Genomic DNA, 17,864 nt, shown 5'->3' on the forward strand with positions numbered 1-17,864 from the left:
GCAGGTTGTGCAGAGAAATTGACGACGGCAGAAATATCCCTAATGATCCCTACGTTCCCTACCGTTCCCCACGGTTAAGGTTGCAGTTTTCTTTCCAGTGGTTTAATCGCGTTTTCATCATGGTCATCATGGAATGCTGGGCATGGGAGGTGTGTGTCACGGTTGTTTACGCCACAGATTTTGGGTAACATTTTTCGTCTTGTGTGACTAAAACTGCCTGCATTTTGGATTTCATTGTATACACTTGGAGTGGAACTGAAACGAACTAAAATACAGGATGTATTTTTTTTATTGCTAGTGGGGTGGGACCCAGTCCCTTGTACTGCGGCCACTCCTGGCCTAGTGAACCAACCCCAGACGATAGGTGAGGGTGGTTGTGGAGCAATTGGTGGAATGAAGATTGGCAGGGGAAACCGAAGTACTCGGAGAAAACCTGCCCCAGCGCCCACTTTGTCCACCACAAATCCCACTTTACCTGACCCGGGATCGAACCTGGGCCGCCGCGGTTGGAAGCGAGCGACTAACCGCTTGAGCTGTGGCGCGGCCCCAATACAGCATGTAAAAAATGTGGAAATTGCCGGCTTAGTTATTCGTATGTAGTTGCCACAGTGTCCCGATGAAGACCACCATTTTTACATATACGACAGGTACAAAAGTGCACTGCTAGTGAAAATGTTGCATGGGTTAAAGGGGAAGATAATTGAAATACTGATAACCACAAAAGCGATTTTCTGCATATTGGTAATAGACATCTATTCAGAACTACAGCGTGGATTTTTACTTAGCTTACCGGTTCCACAGCTCTATGCTTCACGGTGAACGGTGCACCGCCGGCTGCGAGGCGCATTCGAATTTTGCCGATGAATCAACATGCTTTACGGCCGATAACGTTCGGAATGAAGTAGTTACAATTCAGAGACCTCAGGATTTGTTGAAAATGCTGTTCCTCTGCACGTAGATATCCATCACAATTAATTGTGTCGTTAAAAGACATAGTACAACAATCCTTGCACTTAGAGCACACCATACACCAACTTTCAGTGGATGGAGTGGGGCTTTGTGCGTTAGATGCGGATTCTGTGGACTCCAGTAGCAGTTACTTTGTGTACTTATGTGTCCTTGCAAGTGAAACCATGCTTCATCAGGAAAGAATATCAATTGCAGATCAGTCAAATCAAATTCAGCAATTGTGTTTTCAGCCTTGCACCAGACTTTCACACTCCAGTCTCTTGCACAAGATATTTAAGTGATTTTCTAAGCATATGCTCAAGTCTTGCCCCCTGTGTCATCTAACTTCTCCTAAGTAAGCAGTTGGCACTTTTGGTTTTGTTTCTTTCTTTTAAAGAGTCCCATTGTTGTAAGTTTATTCATAAAATTGTGAATTGTTTGTCTTCTGGTAACTCTTTCATCACGAAATTTACGTTGAAATTTACACCATTTTCTAGCAGATCTGTATTTCACATAAATGTCATACAGAAATACATGTTGCTCTAAAGTGCACCGCACTATGATGTACCACACTGCTCACTAATTGTAACTGATAGCAAGTGGCAAATGGAGCTGATAACTGCTGCATACTGCTGACAAATCATAAACAAATCCCACACATGAATTGCACTGCCTGCAGTGAAATATAATGCTGGCAAGTAGTCCACAGGTTAATTACTTCCCTTCATTCCATACATTATCGGCCATCAGGCATGCAGATTTATCGGCAAAATTTGTATGTGCCTTGCGACAAGGTTTGCATCAGTTGCTGTGAAGTGGTGAGCAAAGTTAAAAAACTGTCTACATATGCTAAACATTCTGTCAGAGCAACAGGAAACGTTCTGGAATGGCGAATGTTAGATGGTTCAGAAAACATATTGTCTTATTTCTTAATGCAATTTTAACAGAATGTGCATTTGTAAATATGATTTTAGTAAACAAAAAAAAAAAAAAAAAGATTTTTTAATATATTTTCCTTCTAAAACACTTGTCACGATTCTGGCAAATCTGAAAAACTTGTGAAGTCAGATTTTACTAGGTTGTTGAGAATTCCGGAATATAGTTTTAGTTAGAGCTGCTCTTTGGAAAATTAACCTTTATGAGTGCTGGATTTGTTATTGGCAGCAGGTTCAGCTTCGGCACAAGTGTTGATGTTTGCTTCTTTTACTAATTTAATTAACTTTAATTGAAAATAATTATAAATATTTCAGATGATGGTATATAACAACAAACATGATGATTACTTTGGGCATTGACTGTCAGTTTGAGTTTTTTAAACAGCATTGTGGAAATATTTCCATCATCAGGTGTGAGGGAGGAGAGGCTCCTCTTACCTGCCCGCTAGAAACGGCTAGTCTCAATCAGTGGTCCAGCATTTGAGACTAGCTCTTTGTGTAAAGACCAGTGACTGAAGCCAGCTGTTTCTGATGGGCTCAAACATATATGAATTTTTCCTTCCTTACTCCTGCTTCTTCCAAGGAAGCCAGGTGGGACTGAAACTAAACGGTCTACGCTGATGATGTGAATCTACTGGGTGATAATGTAGATACCATAAAGAAAAACACACAAACTTTAATCATGACATAAAGATAGGAAACAGATGTTTTGAAAATGTGGCACAGTTCAGATATTTGGGAACGATAACAGATTGAAACCTGATTCAGGAGGAAATTAAGATTGTCTTCTCGTCTGTTGTCCAAAAACATAAAAATTAAGAATATACAAAACTATAATTTTGCCTGTGGTTCTGTATGGGTATGAAACTTGGTCTCTGACATTAAGGGAGGAACATAGACTGAGGGTGTTTGAGAACAGGGTGTTGAGGAGAATATTTGGACCAAAGAGAGATGAAGTGACAGGAGGTTGGAGAAAACTGCATAATGAGGAGCTTCATAACTTGTACTCTTCTCCAAGTATAATTAGAATGATCCAAGTCAAGGAGGATGAGGTGGGCAGGTCGTGTAGCACAAATGGGGGAGACAAGGAATGTGTATAGGATATTGGTGGGAAAGCCAGAAGGAAAGAGACCACAGGGAAGACCAAGGCGTAGGTGGGTGGACAATATTAGAATGGATCTTAGAGAGATAGGATGGGATGGTATGGATTGGATAAATCTGGCTCAGGATAGGGACCAGTGGAGGGCTCTTGTGAACACAGTGATGAACCTTCGGGTTCCATAAAATGCTGGGAAATTCTTGAGTAGCTGCAGAATTGGTGGCTCCTCAAGGGCTCGGCTCCATGAGTGAGTAAGTAAGTAAGTACTCCTGCTTCTACATGACTTATAAACTTGGTTCACGTCAACTCTGAAGATAGAAGCAGTACATTCTACCCAAAACATTGGTACCTACCTACCAAACTACTGTAATCTTATTACTCACTGCCATGAGACCCTCAAATCTAGTACAGTTTATTTTTATGCATCTTCCTGGACATGTTACAGTGCTTTCACCTAACATTTGAATGGTTATGTCCATGCCAGGTTAGTGTAAAGTTTTGGCTGCAGTATTAACATACAGAAACACTTGCTACAACACAGCGACAAGGAGACACAAAAATTTTTGTTTCAGACCAGTTTTTATTTAGGACAGGAACTTGATAAAAAAATATTGCACTGTAGGATAGTCCTTATCATATGCTAAAGATTCATGTTGCAGCCATTAATATGCAACACATATTTTCATGATCATTCTTCCAGTAATACATTAACAAAATCTTCATATACTGTGTGTTGACATTACGATTTCTGTTCTTCCCATTTCTGACATGGCACTGGAAAGGTGCAAGACACTACTAGCCTTTTGGGAATGCTGAGAATACCAGACACACATCAGTCTGCAGCTGTAGGTCCCACACGTAATGGATCTCAGAAAGCGAGAGAGTGTAATGTTAATGTGGATAGTCGCTGTTCTGTCATTAAATTTTTATCTGCCATGTAGAACAGTTTTTCCATATTTCTGATGTAAATGCCATGCATTACTGAAATCAGGAAATTATATCATCATGTGTTTATCCATTATTCTTCAGTCTTATCATCTGCTTCACATAAATACAACATAGTGTGTCATCGGAATTATGGGACCCTATTATCGCTTATTTTATTTATTTGTAGTGGTAATAATAATTGTATATAACATTTTCTTCAATTTTTGTTCATAATCAGCAACTGCAACAATTCCCAAGTTAGTGTAGCACAAATCTCAATATACACTTAAGGAGAGCAAGTTTGTAATGACTTGAACGTTTAATAGAGCTGATTTCTTTGCATTAGAAAATTACATATGACTTGCCTTTCTTTTGTTAGTATCAATACACAGAGCTTGAAAATTATATTAAATCTTACCCATCAATCTGAAAATGCATTCAAGCTTCTGAAAAAGTACACCATAATTATTACTGTTGTTACTGCTTACTATTATTGGTTTTATCACTTCAGTATTTGGTAACGGGTGCAAATTAAAGTTCTTCATTATCCACTTTCTCCAGCCTTTCATTACTTCCTCTTATGTACATATACTCTCCTCAGCATGCTTTTAAACAGCCTCAACCTATGTGCTGCCCTTAAGGTGAGAGACTAACTCAAAAGGACATATAAAATTGTATTCTGCATATTTCAGTATTTATATTGTGGCACATAGACCTGTTGCTATGCAACGACTGTGAAAAACAGTTATTCCACAGCCGTTACTGAGTAACAGCTTCACAAAAAAGCATGTTTGCATGGCAATAATTGGAAACAGTAACAGAGGAACTGTTTTTTTCTGTGCAGTCGGTGCCAAGATATTATAAACAAAACAACTGGAGCAATGAGTTAATTGTGAGACAATTGCCAGCCGATAAGAATGTGAGCATGGAAGCAGAGGACATTGTTGAGATCTCTCACCAGGCAAGGACTGGTTACAGTCATGCAAACTAAGAAGACTTTATGTGTGCTCTGGTTACAGTCATTTGTGAAGTGTGTAGAACAGTGACAGCATAATCCTTATTTGTAGTTATGTTCTGTAAGTGTTCAATAAGTGAATTTTGGATGATAATTGTCTCTTTTATATGCATTCTAATTTGGCGCACTTGATTAATGGAATGAGTAATGAATGAACGTCTTAATGGAAATTTTAATGTGTATTATAAGTATTTACCTCATTTAATTGCTATATTACTGTATTATTGTATAGATATTATGTATTCTAACTTGACTTGTTCCATATCCTATGGTGTCTCACCTGTACTGGATTTACGGAATGTAAATAAATTCAATTCAATTCAATTCAATACATCCAGTTACCAATCCCAAACCTGTCTATAGTCAGTCACTTCACAATATTACAGATGAGAAGGAAAGCCAAAAAACAGGTCACATTCATTCCTCAAAATTAACTGGCTCTTAATTTCTTTGTGAACTTAATACTGACTTGTTACTGTTACTCTCAAATATTTTAACTCTGCCACATATTTAAAGGATTTATTAACCATAGTTATATTATAACTTCATCCTGCATTCTGTTAAATAGTTGGGAACATGCACTGTAGTTTGTTTTTGTGTGTTTATATCTAGCTCAATCTCATTTAGTGTCCAAGTGAGCTTCTATTCTTTATGGCATTTATGTTTTTGCCAAATAAATTAGAATGACTGGCACAGAGCAGAAGCTGACGTGACCCATTCGATTCCAATCCTTCCTGTTTTTAGGGAGGTGGGGGGGGATCTTTGTAGTGGTGTATTCTATCTAAAACAAAGCTGAAAACTGAACAATTTATGCAAAGTAAAACACTCAAATATTTATTCATTTCCTTACACTTCAATATTTGATAAATATCAGCTGAATAAACATGCTACATTAAAAACAACTGTGACAAAAGAATACTGACCTTTACAACTAATTCGTGACATATTAAAATAATTATTACAACTAATAAAAAAGAACTAAATAATTTATGTTCACAAACAAACAAGGTACAGGAACTTGCTGTTTTCATTGGAGATCTTGGGTTCAGATGTATACTATGTTTATTACCAATTCCTGTACTGGATTACTAGATAACCTAGTTCAAGGAACTGAAGGCCTTCCCATCATTCATAAATCTGTCCAAAGCACATACCATATATGATAAGTGTTGAAAATGTAAATAAGTCATCACAGACAACATTCCAAAAGCTAAAAGTCACATTCTGAAAATCTTGCAATAGCAGTAGTACATACTGTTCAAATTAACAGCTCATATTTCAAACTACAACACTGCAATGTGTTATTGTTTTCATAAGAGCTGTATTTACTGAATTCATTACCCTTATGCTGTGCCTTACTGGGATTAATTAATTTTAACATAAATCTTTTCACTGATTATGAAACAAAGATATGTTAAGAAAAATGTATAATTTAGTATATAAATATCAAAACAAATGTTAAACAACAGGCATCATTTTAAACTTCAGACCACTTACCTTAAACTACCTGATCCCAAGTTCAACAATTTAATACTGATCAAATGAATGAATGGATGAAGAAAATATATCACATTCCTTAAATCTGCAGTTCAAAGTATTTGTACTGAAATGTATAATGCATAAAAGGATATATAACAAATATGTTGATCCTGTTTTGGGGTGATGGCACCATGCAGAAGTGGACTGTATTGCTGTTGTTTTGAAGGTCCTCACCATCTCCATCTTTATGGCTATGGCACTTGCTGATAAATATAGTATAGAGTGTACATTTGAAATATAAACCAATTTACTGTAACTGCTCATGAACTGAATGGCACAGGAAGAAAACTAAATGCATTTCAGTAGGTTATATGATCCAGTTCATAATTTATGCCACTTAAGCTTTCATATTTTTCCACCAAAGGCACTACATTTACAGTTGTAAAAATTATATTTGAACTAGAAAAATCTAAATGCATGCTGTGGTTTGGAAGGGAACCACCATCATCAATATCAATTTACAAGTGGTATAAATCTGATCAGAGTGACTACATTTGTAAAGGAAAAAGCCCCAGGAGATGAGTCACTGAAGCTCAGATGGATGAAGACTGAGCAGCTTTTGTTCCCAGTCCATGGAAATCAACCAGGCACACTGCAAACATCAAACATGCCACACACAACAGTGCACAACATTCTGTAGAAATGCTCAAAATTTAAAAGTTACAGGTACCAGCTTTTGGGCAGCATGTAACTGCCCAACATAAAGAAGTTCACTACACATTATGCCGTCTTGAAGATGATAGGATTTTCACAGCAAAAATTGTCTTCAGTGATAAAACCACACTGTACTTATCAGGAAGTTTACATAGACATAACCTGAGAATTGGGAGGAACAACAATACCCATGAATTAACTGAACATACATGAGGCAGTCTAAAGTTGAACATGTTTTGTCATTGTGGGGGAGGGGGGTTCACCAAGGATGCTGTGCATGTGACACCACTGGTTACCATTTTTCCAGAAATTTCAGACAGAAAAAGAGCTACAGTGGCTACAGTTACCCTCAACTCGCTTAACGAAACTGAATGGACAAGGTATTTGCCAAACCACTCATGGTACCCTAACTGAACATCTATAAAAACAGGATCACATAACCTACTCAAATGCATTTAGTTTTCATTCTTTTGCCTTTTAGTTTGTGAGCAATGTTACAGCAAAATCGTTTATATTCCATGTGTGAACTCCACATATGCCCACTGTTTTAAGCACTGAGGAACAGTCAACAGCAAATGGGAGAAGACAGTCCTTAGAAGGGTTGATCTTTTTTCTATGGAAGAACTGGCAGTAAAGTGTTGGAACACGCTGATATCAGTACCCAAGAAATTTCCAACACTACTTTGGAATTGATCTGATTCCCATCTTTTCAGGGTTATTATATAATTTTATTTTATTTTTTATTTGTTTATATTGTCACCATTGACCCACATCATTTCAGTCCTGTACAAACTTCTTTCCCCTCTGAAAGAGATCAGTCCTTCTAAAGTATACCTTTGGTTCCATTTCCTATTGGCTATTACTCAAATGGTGGACATACAAAATAGGAATCACCAAGGGCCATGGGGTAGTGACTTTCCCTTGAAGATGGTGACAGTAACAGGTACCACAACAGTGGCAATACAGCCCATTTTTACACAGTGCCATTACACAAAAATAGGATCATCAGCACCATCAAACCACTGCAAAAGCTTGACATCATCTGTACATAAGTACATGAATAATATCTGGAATGACTGAACACAGAAAAAAATTGCAACAATATAGTTTTGAACCCATGAGTCATATATGTCAATGACGAAGTTCTCTTTTTATAATACTCTGGCTCTATTACTCATTAGTCAAAGAAATATGATCGTTGCAATATTACTTCAGAAAAGTACAATAAAAAATTCACACAGACAGTAAGTACTTCACACCAAACCAAATTTGATAAATTGAACCTATCTGCTTGTTTCTTTATATAAACATGGGCATTAGATTTCACTCATACCCTCATATGCTCAGTCTCGCTCCTAAAAGAACATATCTAATGTAAACAAAATTTTCTCACAAACTGCTACAGAATATTCCAGACCTAACAAAAATGTGTTCTGCCATTATTTAAAAACTCACAATTTAGCACAAATGACCAACAGTGACAATTTTATTGCATACAAACATTTACAGAATATTATAAATCACATTTAAATTCTAAATTGTGAACAGTATCATTCAGAAATTATAGTAAACTACCCTGTCCTGTGCATTAATCTCTGTAGACAGAACAGATGAATGTGATTACCATAAAAATGCGCTGTGTCATGCACATAACATGGCCTGCATGAATATATACACATGTATATATGTATGTGCATACATGCGTGCACACAGAACACAAAACTCATTTCTCTGAAGCACTATCACACAAGATTTATGATAAAAATCTGTTTTTTTCTCCCTACTATTCTTTGCCTTTATTTGGACCTCAGTTTATAAGGCAGTATTTATGTTTGGCAACTCTTACTTTGGTTTTGATCATGCATAAATGTTTAATATAATCATGCATGGTTTACCAGGAAGTTAGAAGTTAGGAATGTGCAAGATGATGTGATTTCTGCATGGGTATGAGGGCAGGGTATACCTGCTTGGGTGCAGAATTATGGGAAGCAACAATACTTCTGAGGTTTTCTCCAATTATGTGAACTCAATCACCAAAAACATGGCACACACAGTTACTATTAAATTATGATTTTACACCAAAATATCAGAAGTTATTAAATACCTGTCAGGCTTCAACTTATTTTACATAATCTTCTATGCTCATCAGCCAACTTTCCTTTCTTAAAGAAAACAAGTTCTGGGTACAAGTAATAAAGCTTACTTCCTTATTAACATCCTACAAATTTTGTACAGTTACTGTCACGTTTATATACTTTATGTTCATTGTCTAACAATCTGCAATGTAACTCACTGGTTAGTGTGCTGGACTCATGTGTATATGGTCATACAAACGAATTCTAGACGAGACATATTTCTATATTGCTTATAACTATAATTTTGTTATAAATCACTATTTATATAAACAGTATTTCATAGGAAAGTTTATGATATACCTACCAAATTTCAGATAAAGTATGAGACTGTGGTGGCTTCAAATGGGATACGTTTATTACACATTTTGAGAACACTGGTCAAATGCTTGACCGCCTCTGTGGTCTAGTGGTCAGAGTTCCTGGCTACAGATCCAGAGGTTCCAGGTTTGATTCCTGGCTCTACCAGTTTCTGAGAAGTAGTGGGTCTGGAACGGGGTCCATTATGATTAATGAGGATAATTGAGGAGCTATTTCAAGCAAATAGCGGCTCCGGTCTAGAACACCGAGATTAACAAGCATGGGGATCCGTTGCGCTGACCATGTGACACCCTATATCTGCAAAATTTGGCACTAACTTCGCCAACAAGTGGCGGTCACTCAGTCAGTATAGTTTGCTTGTGGACTACAGGCCACGGAATTTTAGTTTTTTTGTTTGTTTGGACAAATGCTTTAGAAGTTGAAAGAGGATACACAAAAGCATCATGGTGGTCAGAGGCCTTTCTTTCTCTAGGAAATGGGAGTATGCTCATGAGTTCACCAAGCTATCTGTGTATGAGTGTCTCACTCCTCACCTTTTGAATCAGGTAACTGATTTTTTCTGAACATGGTATCAATGTTATGCCTCTGAAAGCCTCCTGAACCTTTACTTTTCGATTTGTTACAACCAAAAATATCACAGTTACCACACAAATATGATCCTCAAATGACGACGACGATTCAGAGTTTAAAAATGCAACTTTTATTATGGTAACTGCAGGTGTACAAAAATTTTCTGTAGCTTTGAATCTGACAGTGACACCTAACAGGCCACTGGACCTAGACATGTGAAATCTGGTATTGAGATAATCATAAAAACACCTACAAATAATATACAAAATACTGTTTGTAAGACAACAATTACAATGTGATAACACAATTGATATAGACAGAATGTGTATTTAAGTAATATTTTCTTCCTTCCCCCGCCCCCACCGCAAAAAAGGGGGGGGGGAGGGAGACACAAGATCATGTTCATCAGAGATACAATGCCATGTAGTATGGTAGATGGGTACAAATATTTCACAGGAACCTTTTGGCTTCGTCATCACGACAGAAGAGTTCTTAATATATACTACCATAAGAATCTCAAACATAAAATAATTAAGTTCAATTATTTCTTTATTCCCATGCTTACTCAGCAGTTGGAAGGCCATTATAAACTAAGCACAATTAAAGAGAAAAACAAAAAACACACACACACACACACACAGCCAAAACAAGGCATGATGTGTTTAGACATTAACTGTGTACAATTTGAGGTTCTCACAGCATTGGTTATGAAGATTTATATTTTCTGGAATATAATGCTGTGTAGTCCACTGGAAGTCAACCAACGTTTTGGAGGAATATGTTGCCTCCCCTGCTTTCACGCTGGTTTCTCACTCGGTTTATTTTCTGACCCTGAAGATGGAGGTGATGTTCCCGTGAAATATCAGTTGACTTTCAACACACTACACGGTGTTATATCCCAGAAGACAGAACACAAGACAGTAACTGTTCAAGTGATGCAATCATACCAACAATGCATGCAATGACACACAAATACAATTAATACTTTAATAACTACAGAGTAAAAATTATAAACTAGATGATTTTTGGTTCCAAGTACATCAACATCCCTACAAATGGCAGCTGAAGTGCATACAGAAAGTCTCTGATATACTCAGCAAGAACTTGAAGACCAACAATTTCTAAAACAGGACAGAATTTAGAATCAAGGTAAACTTGAATAAGAAACGGTGCATCAAGGTGATACCTCTCCTTAGACAAAGTGTGCAATTTTAATTTTATAAGAAAGTAATTTCTGTTACCCGTCAAAGAGAAAATGACCGAATTATTAAAAGGTCAGCCAAAAATTAAAAAACTCTATAGCAAATAATAAAAAAAGAGTCAGGAAATAATTTTACAGAAATAGAAAATACTGCTTTAGAAATAGACTCGTAAGTTAGTTACAAACCCACAGGATGTACCCCCAAAATTTAATGAATATTTTGTAAATAGCGTAGACAACCTGATACATGTAAATAAAAACTGTAAAATTGACCATGCCACTACAAATGATGTGATACAAAATCCAAATGTATTATTTCTTGCCCCTGTTACTGAAGAAGAGGTTCTTCAGGTTACTAGTAAATTAAAAACGAAAATTTCAACAGGTTATGATGAGATCCCGGATATGATAGTTAAAACAACGTATCCAAACCATAAAAAAAGCCTTTGACTTTTATATTTAATCTGTCACTAAGTTCTGGCATTTTTCCAAATCAAATGAAGACTGCAAAACTTTGACCTATTTTTAAAAAAGGTCAGAAACAAAATATTGCAAATTACAGACCAATCTCAATTTTTTCCAAAAATTCTTGAAACACTGCTGTACAATAGGGTTGTAAATTTCTTAAATAAATTTAATCTGGTATCAGATGCTCAAAATGGTTTTAGAAAAAATAAATCCATGTTTACGGCAATTCAAACTTTTATTGGAGAAATTCAGAAAACTCTACATAATAAACAACTGGCCTTTGGTATATTTTTGGATCTATCAAAGGCTTTTGATGTTATTAATCATAACTTGCTGCTTGCAAAGTTGGAACCGTATGGACTGAGAGGAATAGCTCAAGTATGGATGAGATCATATCTTACAGATAGATCACAGTTTGTTGAAATTCACTATAGGATCAAAAGACTTCTAAAATGAAGACAGTTACCTCATCCCTTAAAGCAATTAAATATGGTGTACCTCAAGGTTCTGTTTTGGGACCCCTTTTATTCCTATTATTTATAAATGATCTGCCTCGAGTTATACATAATGCAGAGGTAGTAATATTTGCTGACGATACAAATATACCGAGTACTGTAAAAAATATCATTAAATGAAAAAATTCAAAATGTAAAGAACCAATTAGAAAATTGGTTTTATGAAAATCGTTTAATAATAAACACAGATAGGTCAAAGGTATTATTTTTTTCAGGGAAGTAGATCTATTCCAAGTAACAGACCCCTTTTTTATATAAATAATAAGGTGGTGGTTTGTTCAGGTGATGTAAAATTTTTGGGTATTTGCATTACTGAATATTTCAGTTGGGCAACCCACACCCAATATGTGTCAAAGACTTAGCAAGACTATCTATTTGATAAAATCCCTGTGGGACTCAGTGAGCCAAACTGTTTTAAGAAATGTGTATCTTGCAAAATTTGAGTCCGTGTTAAAATACGGTATTATTTTTTGGGGTGGGGTTAAAAAGGACTCTGAAACTATATTTAAACTGCAGGAAAAAAGTGTAAGGGTGATAAAAGTCGTTAAAAATATAGTTTCCTGTAGACATTTGTTTCGTGAATTAAAGATTTTAACTGCTACTTCCTTATATTTTCGAGATCCTATGTTTATAATAAAAAATAAGATTTATACCACCAGTATTCTGATGTTCATGGCTGTAACACTATTCATAAACACAATTTGTATGTACAATTTTGTAATACTGAGCATAGCAAGAGAGGGGTGATTAGTATGGGAACCAAAATATTTAATGGCCTTCCAACTGAATTAAAGAATGTAATAAATTTTAATGTTTTTAAGAAGAAACTTAAGAATTATTTGTTGTGTAATGTCTTCTATTCTCTTCAAGAATTTCTTAATAACTGTTGACATGGACTGCTTGTTGATAAATCTGTCTGTATATTTTTATGCTTTTTTTTTGGAGTATTTACTATTATTAATAATTGTTGACATAGACTGCTTGTTAATAAATCTGTCTATATGCTTACAATATTTATTCTTATGTCTTTTTTGGAGTATTTATTATTCTTAAATTAATGTAATTGTATTAATTAAATGTAATTAATTCCATGTATTTTAAACATATTGCTGTATTATAGTGATAAATCACTGTGTGAATGTTATGTTATTTTTTATGTGACGTTAATATNTTTTTTTTTGGAGTATTTACTATTATTAATAATTGTTGACATAGACTGCTTGTTAATAAATCTGTCTATATGCTTACAATATTTATTCTTATGTCTTTTTTGGAGTATTTATTATTCTTAAATTAATGTAATTGTATTAATTAAATGTAATTAATTCCATGTATTTTAAACATATTGCTGTATTATAGTGATAAATCACTGTGTGAATGTTATGTTATTTTTTATGTGACGTTAATATTTGATATGTCCAATTGTAATTCTCTACAGCTATGGATGAAATAAATAATAATAATAATAATAATNCTTACAATATTTATTCTTATGTCTTTTTTGGAGTATTTATTATTCTTAAATTAAGTTAAAAATGTATTTTGAAATGTATTGCTGTATTATAGTNATTCTCTACAGCTATGGATGAAATAAATAATAATAATAATAATAATAATAACTGCTGTCAAGCATGAGCATAACTGTAATGGACTTGAGGAGAGAAACAATTAAAACAGAGGGCTGCAAATTTCTGCTGGATGCATTCCAGTTTGCTGGCATCAGTAGATGTAACAATTCCAAACAGCAGATGTGTAGTCAAGCTTACATCTAATGAACATAAAATTCAGGAGATGAGAAGGCGAAGATTATACTGTGAACTAGACCATACAAGTTAATACAATCAGAATATATATAGGTGACATGATTATGAAGTTCAGAATCAAGAAATACTGCCATGTCTTCAATTGAATTGATATGGGTGACAGAAGACTGAGAAAGTTTATAAACACAGTTCAATATGTTATTTTTCCTGATAAGGATATAAACTTTAATTTTACTAATGCTGAGTTTCCTATAGTTAGTAGTGCATCGACCTGTATGGAGTAAATATCAGATTTAGTAGACTGCAGCAAGGATATTTAATGGCACGGTACATTGGGAGATCAGCAAAATAGTAGATACCTGGAGTAGGTAAGTGCATCACATGTCATTAACAAAGATAATGAAGAGCAGGGACCCCAGAACAGATCCTTCAGGAACACCTGTGTGTACTTCAAAAGGGGCAGAAAAGAATTCCAGAAACACAGACCTGAGACTGCTGGTTGGTTAGGTAACCATGAAACTAGTTTATATAACCACCAGAAAGTTCAAAAGCACTAACCATATGAAGTAGCAGTGTATGAGGGACAAGGTGAAATGTTCTGGTAAGCTTGATGCTGAGAGCTGCCTAAGGGGGTAATAAAATCGATATAGGTTACAACAGTAGTGATGGCTGCTTCATAGTTAGTTAAACCATGTTGATAAGGGTTTAATTTAAATTTCAGGCAATGTAAAACAGGGTCATATAAAACATTTTAAAATAATCTGGAGAAATTATTAAGAGCAGAGGTGTGTCTGTACTTGGTAACAGAGGGACTGCCTTTTTTGAAATCATAAACAATTTCCACTTGCTTCCACAAGGTAGGAAAATACTGATGGGATAAGGTTAATTTAAAAATATGTTTCAGAACATGTACAAACATAACAGCCGTTGATAACGAAGCCAGGGATGCTCTCAGATATTTTAGGGCTTTAAAAATATCAGAATTGGGAACAGCAGTTGAAGACAGAAATTCAGAAGATAACATAAGAGAGGGAAAGGCCCCTGGCCAGGGATTATTATATACTGACTGAAAATGCTTGGCAAATGTATTGGCAACTTCACGAGGTTTGATTAAATGAGTACCATATACCTCAAGCTGAATATAAATTGAACTTTTTTCTCCCTAAAGAAGTCATATATTTCCAAAGCTTACTGAGTTGCAACTTCAAATTATAATCAATCAACTTCAACTACCTAAGTCTCTCATGCTTATTAGTACCTCATAATAAAAGGAGAATTTATTGTAAAGACAGCCAGATTTTTTAACAACTGTAGAAGGAATTCTTTTTTAATGTAATACCTAAAAAACTAGAAAGCCATAACAACAAGAGCATTCTGCAACATGTTATAACTACTGGCGACGATGATGATGATGATATCTGCATACTGTTTAATACGGAAACATACAAATGAGACCACCATACTAATCCATGAGATAAATTACATTCTATTATCAGATTATAAACTTATATGACTCAAATTTAACATTATCCCCCCAGAACTAGGACTAGACATCTGTGGCAAGAAAGTAGGCTTCATTAGTTAACTTCTGTAATCCACTTTCAAATGAAAAATTTTGAAACTCTATGCAGTAAAACAATATAGAATCAGCATACTAATTAAAATGAAATACAGTAATACAACATTTTACAATTGCAGTATTGATCCATGATGTACACATAAGACTAGTAGTAGTATCACTATTAAAAGCACAGAGCCAAATATACTAAATAAATACACACTTCTAAATATGTCTGCAGATGAAATTATCTAATTTCTGGTTCAAGCATAATTATTTATTCCCTGACTGCAGCAATCTTGCACATCCCTAATACATATAGCTGTCTGCATTAGAACTCTTACATCATGCACAGCAACATATTTCTTTACAAAACAACTACTGAAAATTTAATTGCTATGCAATATTTACCTACCTAATCATCCAAAAAATTTGTGCACTGAAAATGAAATCTAAAATATATGTGTGAAATGAAAACAATTTTGTGTCTCTCTCTTCTCCACAGAACAAACCATTCCTAATATATTTACCATACAAATTCAGTTGTTTCAAAATAATATATCCTTCAATTATTAAGAAACACTTACATCCATGTATCCTATCCACTTCCAGTATTTAAATTCTTCTGCATACTTAAAGCAAGGCAACTTCTCTACAATCAATCCCTTTACCCAACAGTTTTTACAGCATTAATATAATCTAAGTAAGTTTAAGTTCCTGCAATTTTACTATTAAGAATTATGTACAGATTTTGAATTTTGTCATATAAAAATTTTCACTTAATGATACCGAGATCTAGGATGTACCAGAACTACCCTATCAAAACTAGGTTTCACAGGAGTGATGGGCTCAGCAGTGTTAGCATCCATGCAAGCCTGGGCACAGCAGTGAAACTGAAATAACCAACTAAAAGCTCTTTACATTATTAATATTTAGTAAAAGCTTCAAGTACTGATTCGATGTAAATTGTGGTCTTTATAAATTAACTGTGGTTCATATGAAGCATGGAAAATTCTGATAAAACACAAATTATGATTCATTCACATTCCCTATTAGTTGAAATGTAACAACAGTCACCTAACTTGCATTATTAAATGTTGAGATAATTCTTGCTCTTATGGTCATTTATGAGTACAAGACTAGTCATCCGACAGGATAACCAGGAAGACTAGAATGAAAGGTGGCATTCTCCAAAGATTCTCATTTTCTCATATTTTATATAATCGCTATAAACATAAGATAATAAGTATGCATGACTAGAAAATGTTATAGCTGTATTTTATGGCTATCACCTTCATAAATCAGTAACTATTCTGGATTAATAATTTAGCTATAGTGAGTTCTGTCCATTTTCAGATGGTGCTTGCTTTTGGTGATATCGATAGAGAGACTGGAGGGGCACATGCAGAAGCTCTACCAGCTGAGGGAAGTTTGGTTCTGTAACAGAAAATTCAGTATTATTACCATTCTAGTTTGATGAATCTTTAATAATATTACTGGCTTCCTTTGAAAACCATATATGTCTGAATCATTTCACAACATTGGAGACATCAAAATGCTTTTATATAATATATTGCTGATGTACAAGGTTTTTAAATGGTTGTCAGGAGCTACCATCATTGACAGTGGAGTTATATGGTATTTAAACACTAGTATGGGACACATTTTCAGACTATATATATATTGTAATGTGTTTACGTTACAGAAGACGCCGTAGAGATCATTAACTGGTTTATTGAACAATCTACAACTATCGGCTACACTTGATTATCACAACGTTACGGGTTTCCACAGTTTACAAACCCTACAACAAATCTCTTAACACTGTCTTCACTTGTCTTCACGTACTACTAACGCGGGAGCTATACAAGTCTCCCTGAAATACACACTCCGGGTATAACTGTACTACAGCAATCACTATGTCTGGAAAGCACACAATAAGTCTTCCGCTCGCTGACTTCTTAGATATCGCACACTCGCAGGCTGCTATGTTTCAACTCATGGTAGCGGCTGTGGAGTCCACTTATATAGCCTTGCGCTGTTGCTAGTGTGACGTGGCGTATAGCATAGGACGCTGTTGCTAGCGTGACGTCACCGCTGTTGATTAGCATTGCGTAGTTGCCAGGTTACGGGGCTCGGCTATCTTCGGCTCCGCTCGGCTCTCTTCGGCTCCGCTCGTGACGTCACCGCGCGTTGCGCATTGCGGGGTGATTACTCGC

The 17,864-nt window shown here is 35.3% G+C and overlaps 1 protein-coding gene across 1 annotated transcript in view; it reads right to left on the reverse strand.

Moving 5' to 3' along the window:
- Positions 1-14,435: 14,435 nt before the first annotated feature.
- LOC111872906 (uncharacterized protein YJR142W) overlaps positions 14,436-17,864 on the reverse strand; it is a 32,111-nt gene continuing 28,682 nt past the window's right edge. Inside the window, exon 8 of the mRNA XM_023867183.1 lies at positions 14,436-17,082. Within this exon, the coding sequence (XP_023722951.1) occupies positions 16,976-17,082 (107 nt within the window). The 3' untranslated portion in view covers positions 14,436-16,975. The remainder of the gene's footprint in view (positions 17,083-17,864) is intronic.

The sequence above is a fragment of the Cryptotermes secundus genome, unplaced genomic scaffold (genome assembly GCF_002891405.2).
Source record: "Cryptotermes secundus unplaced genomic scaffold, Csec_1.0 scaffold407, whole genome shotgun sequence".
NCBI classification, from domain to species: Eukaryota; Metazoa; Arthropoda; class Insecta; order Blattodea; family Kalotermitidae; genus Cryptotermes; species Cryptotermes secundus.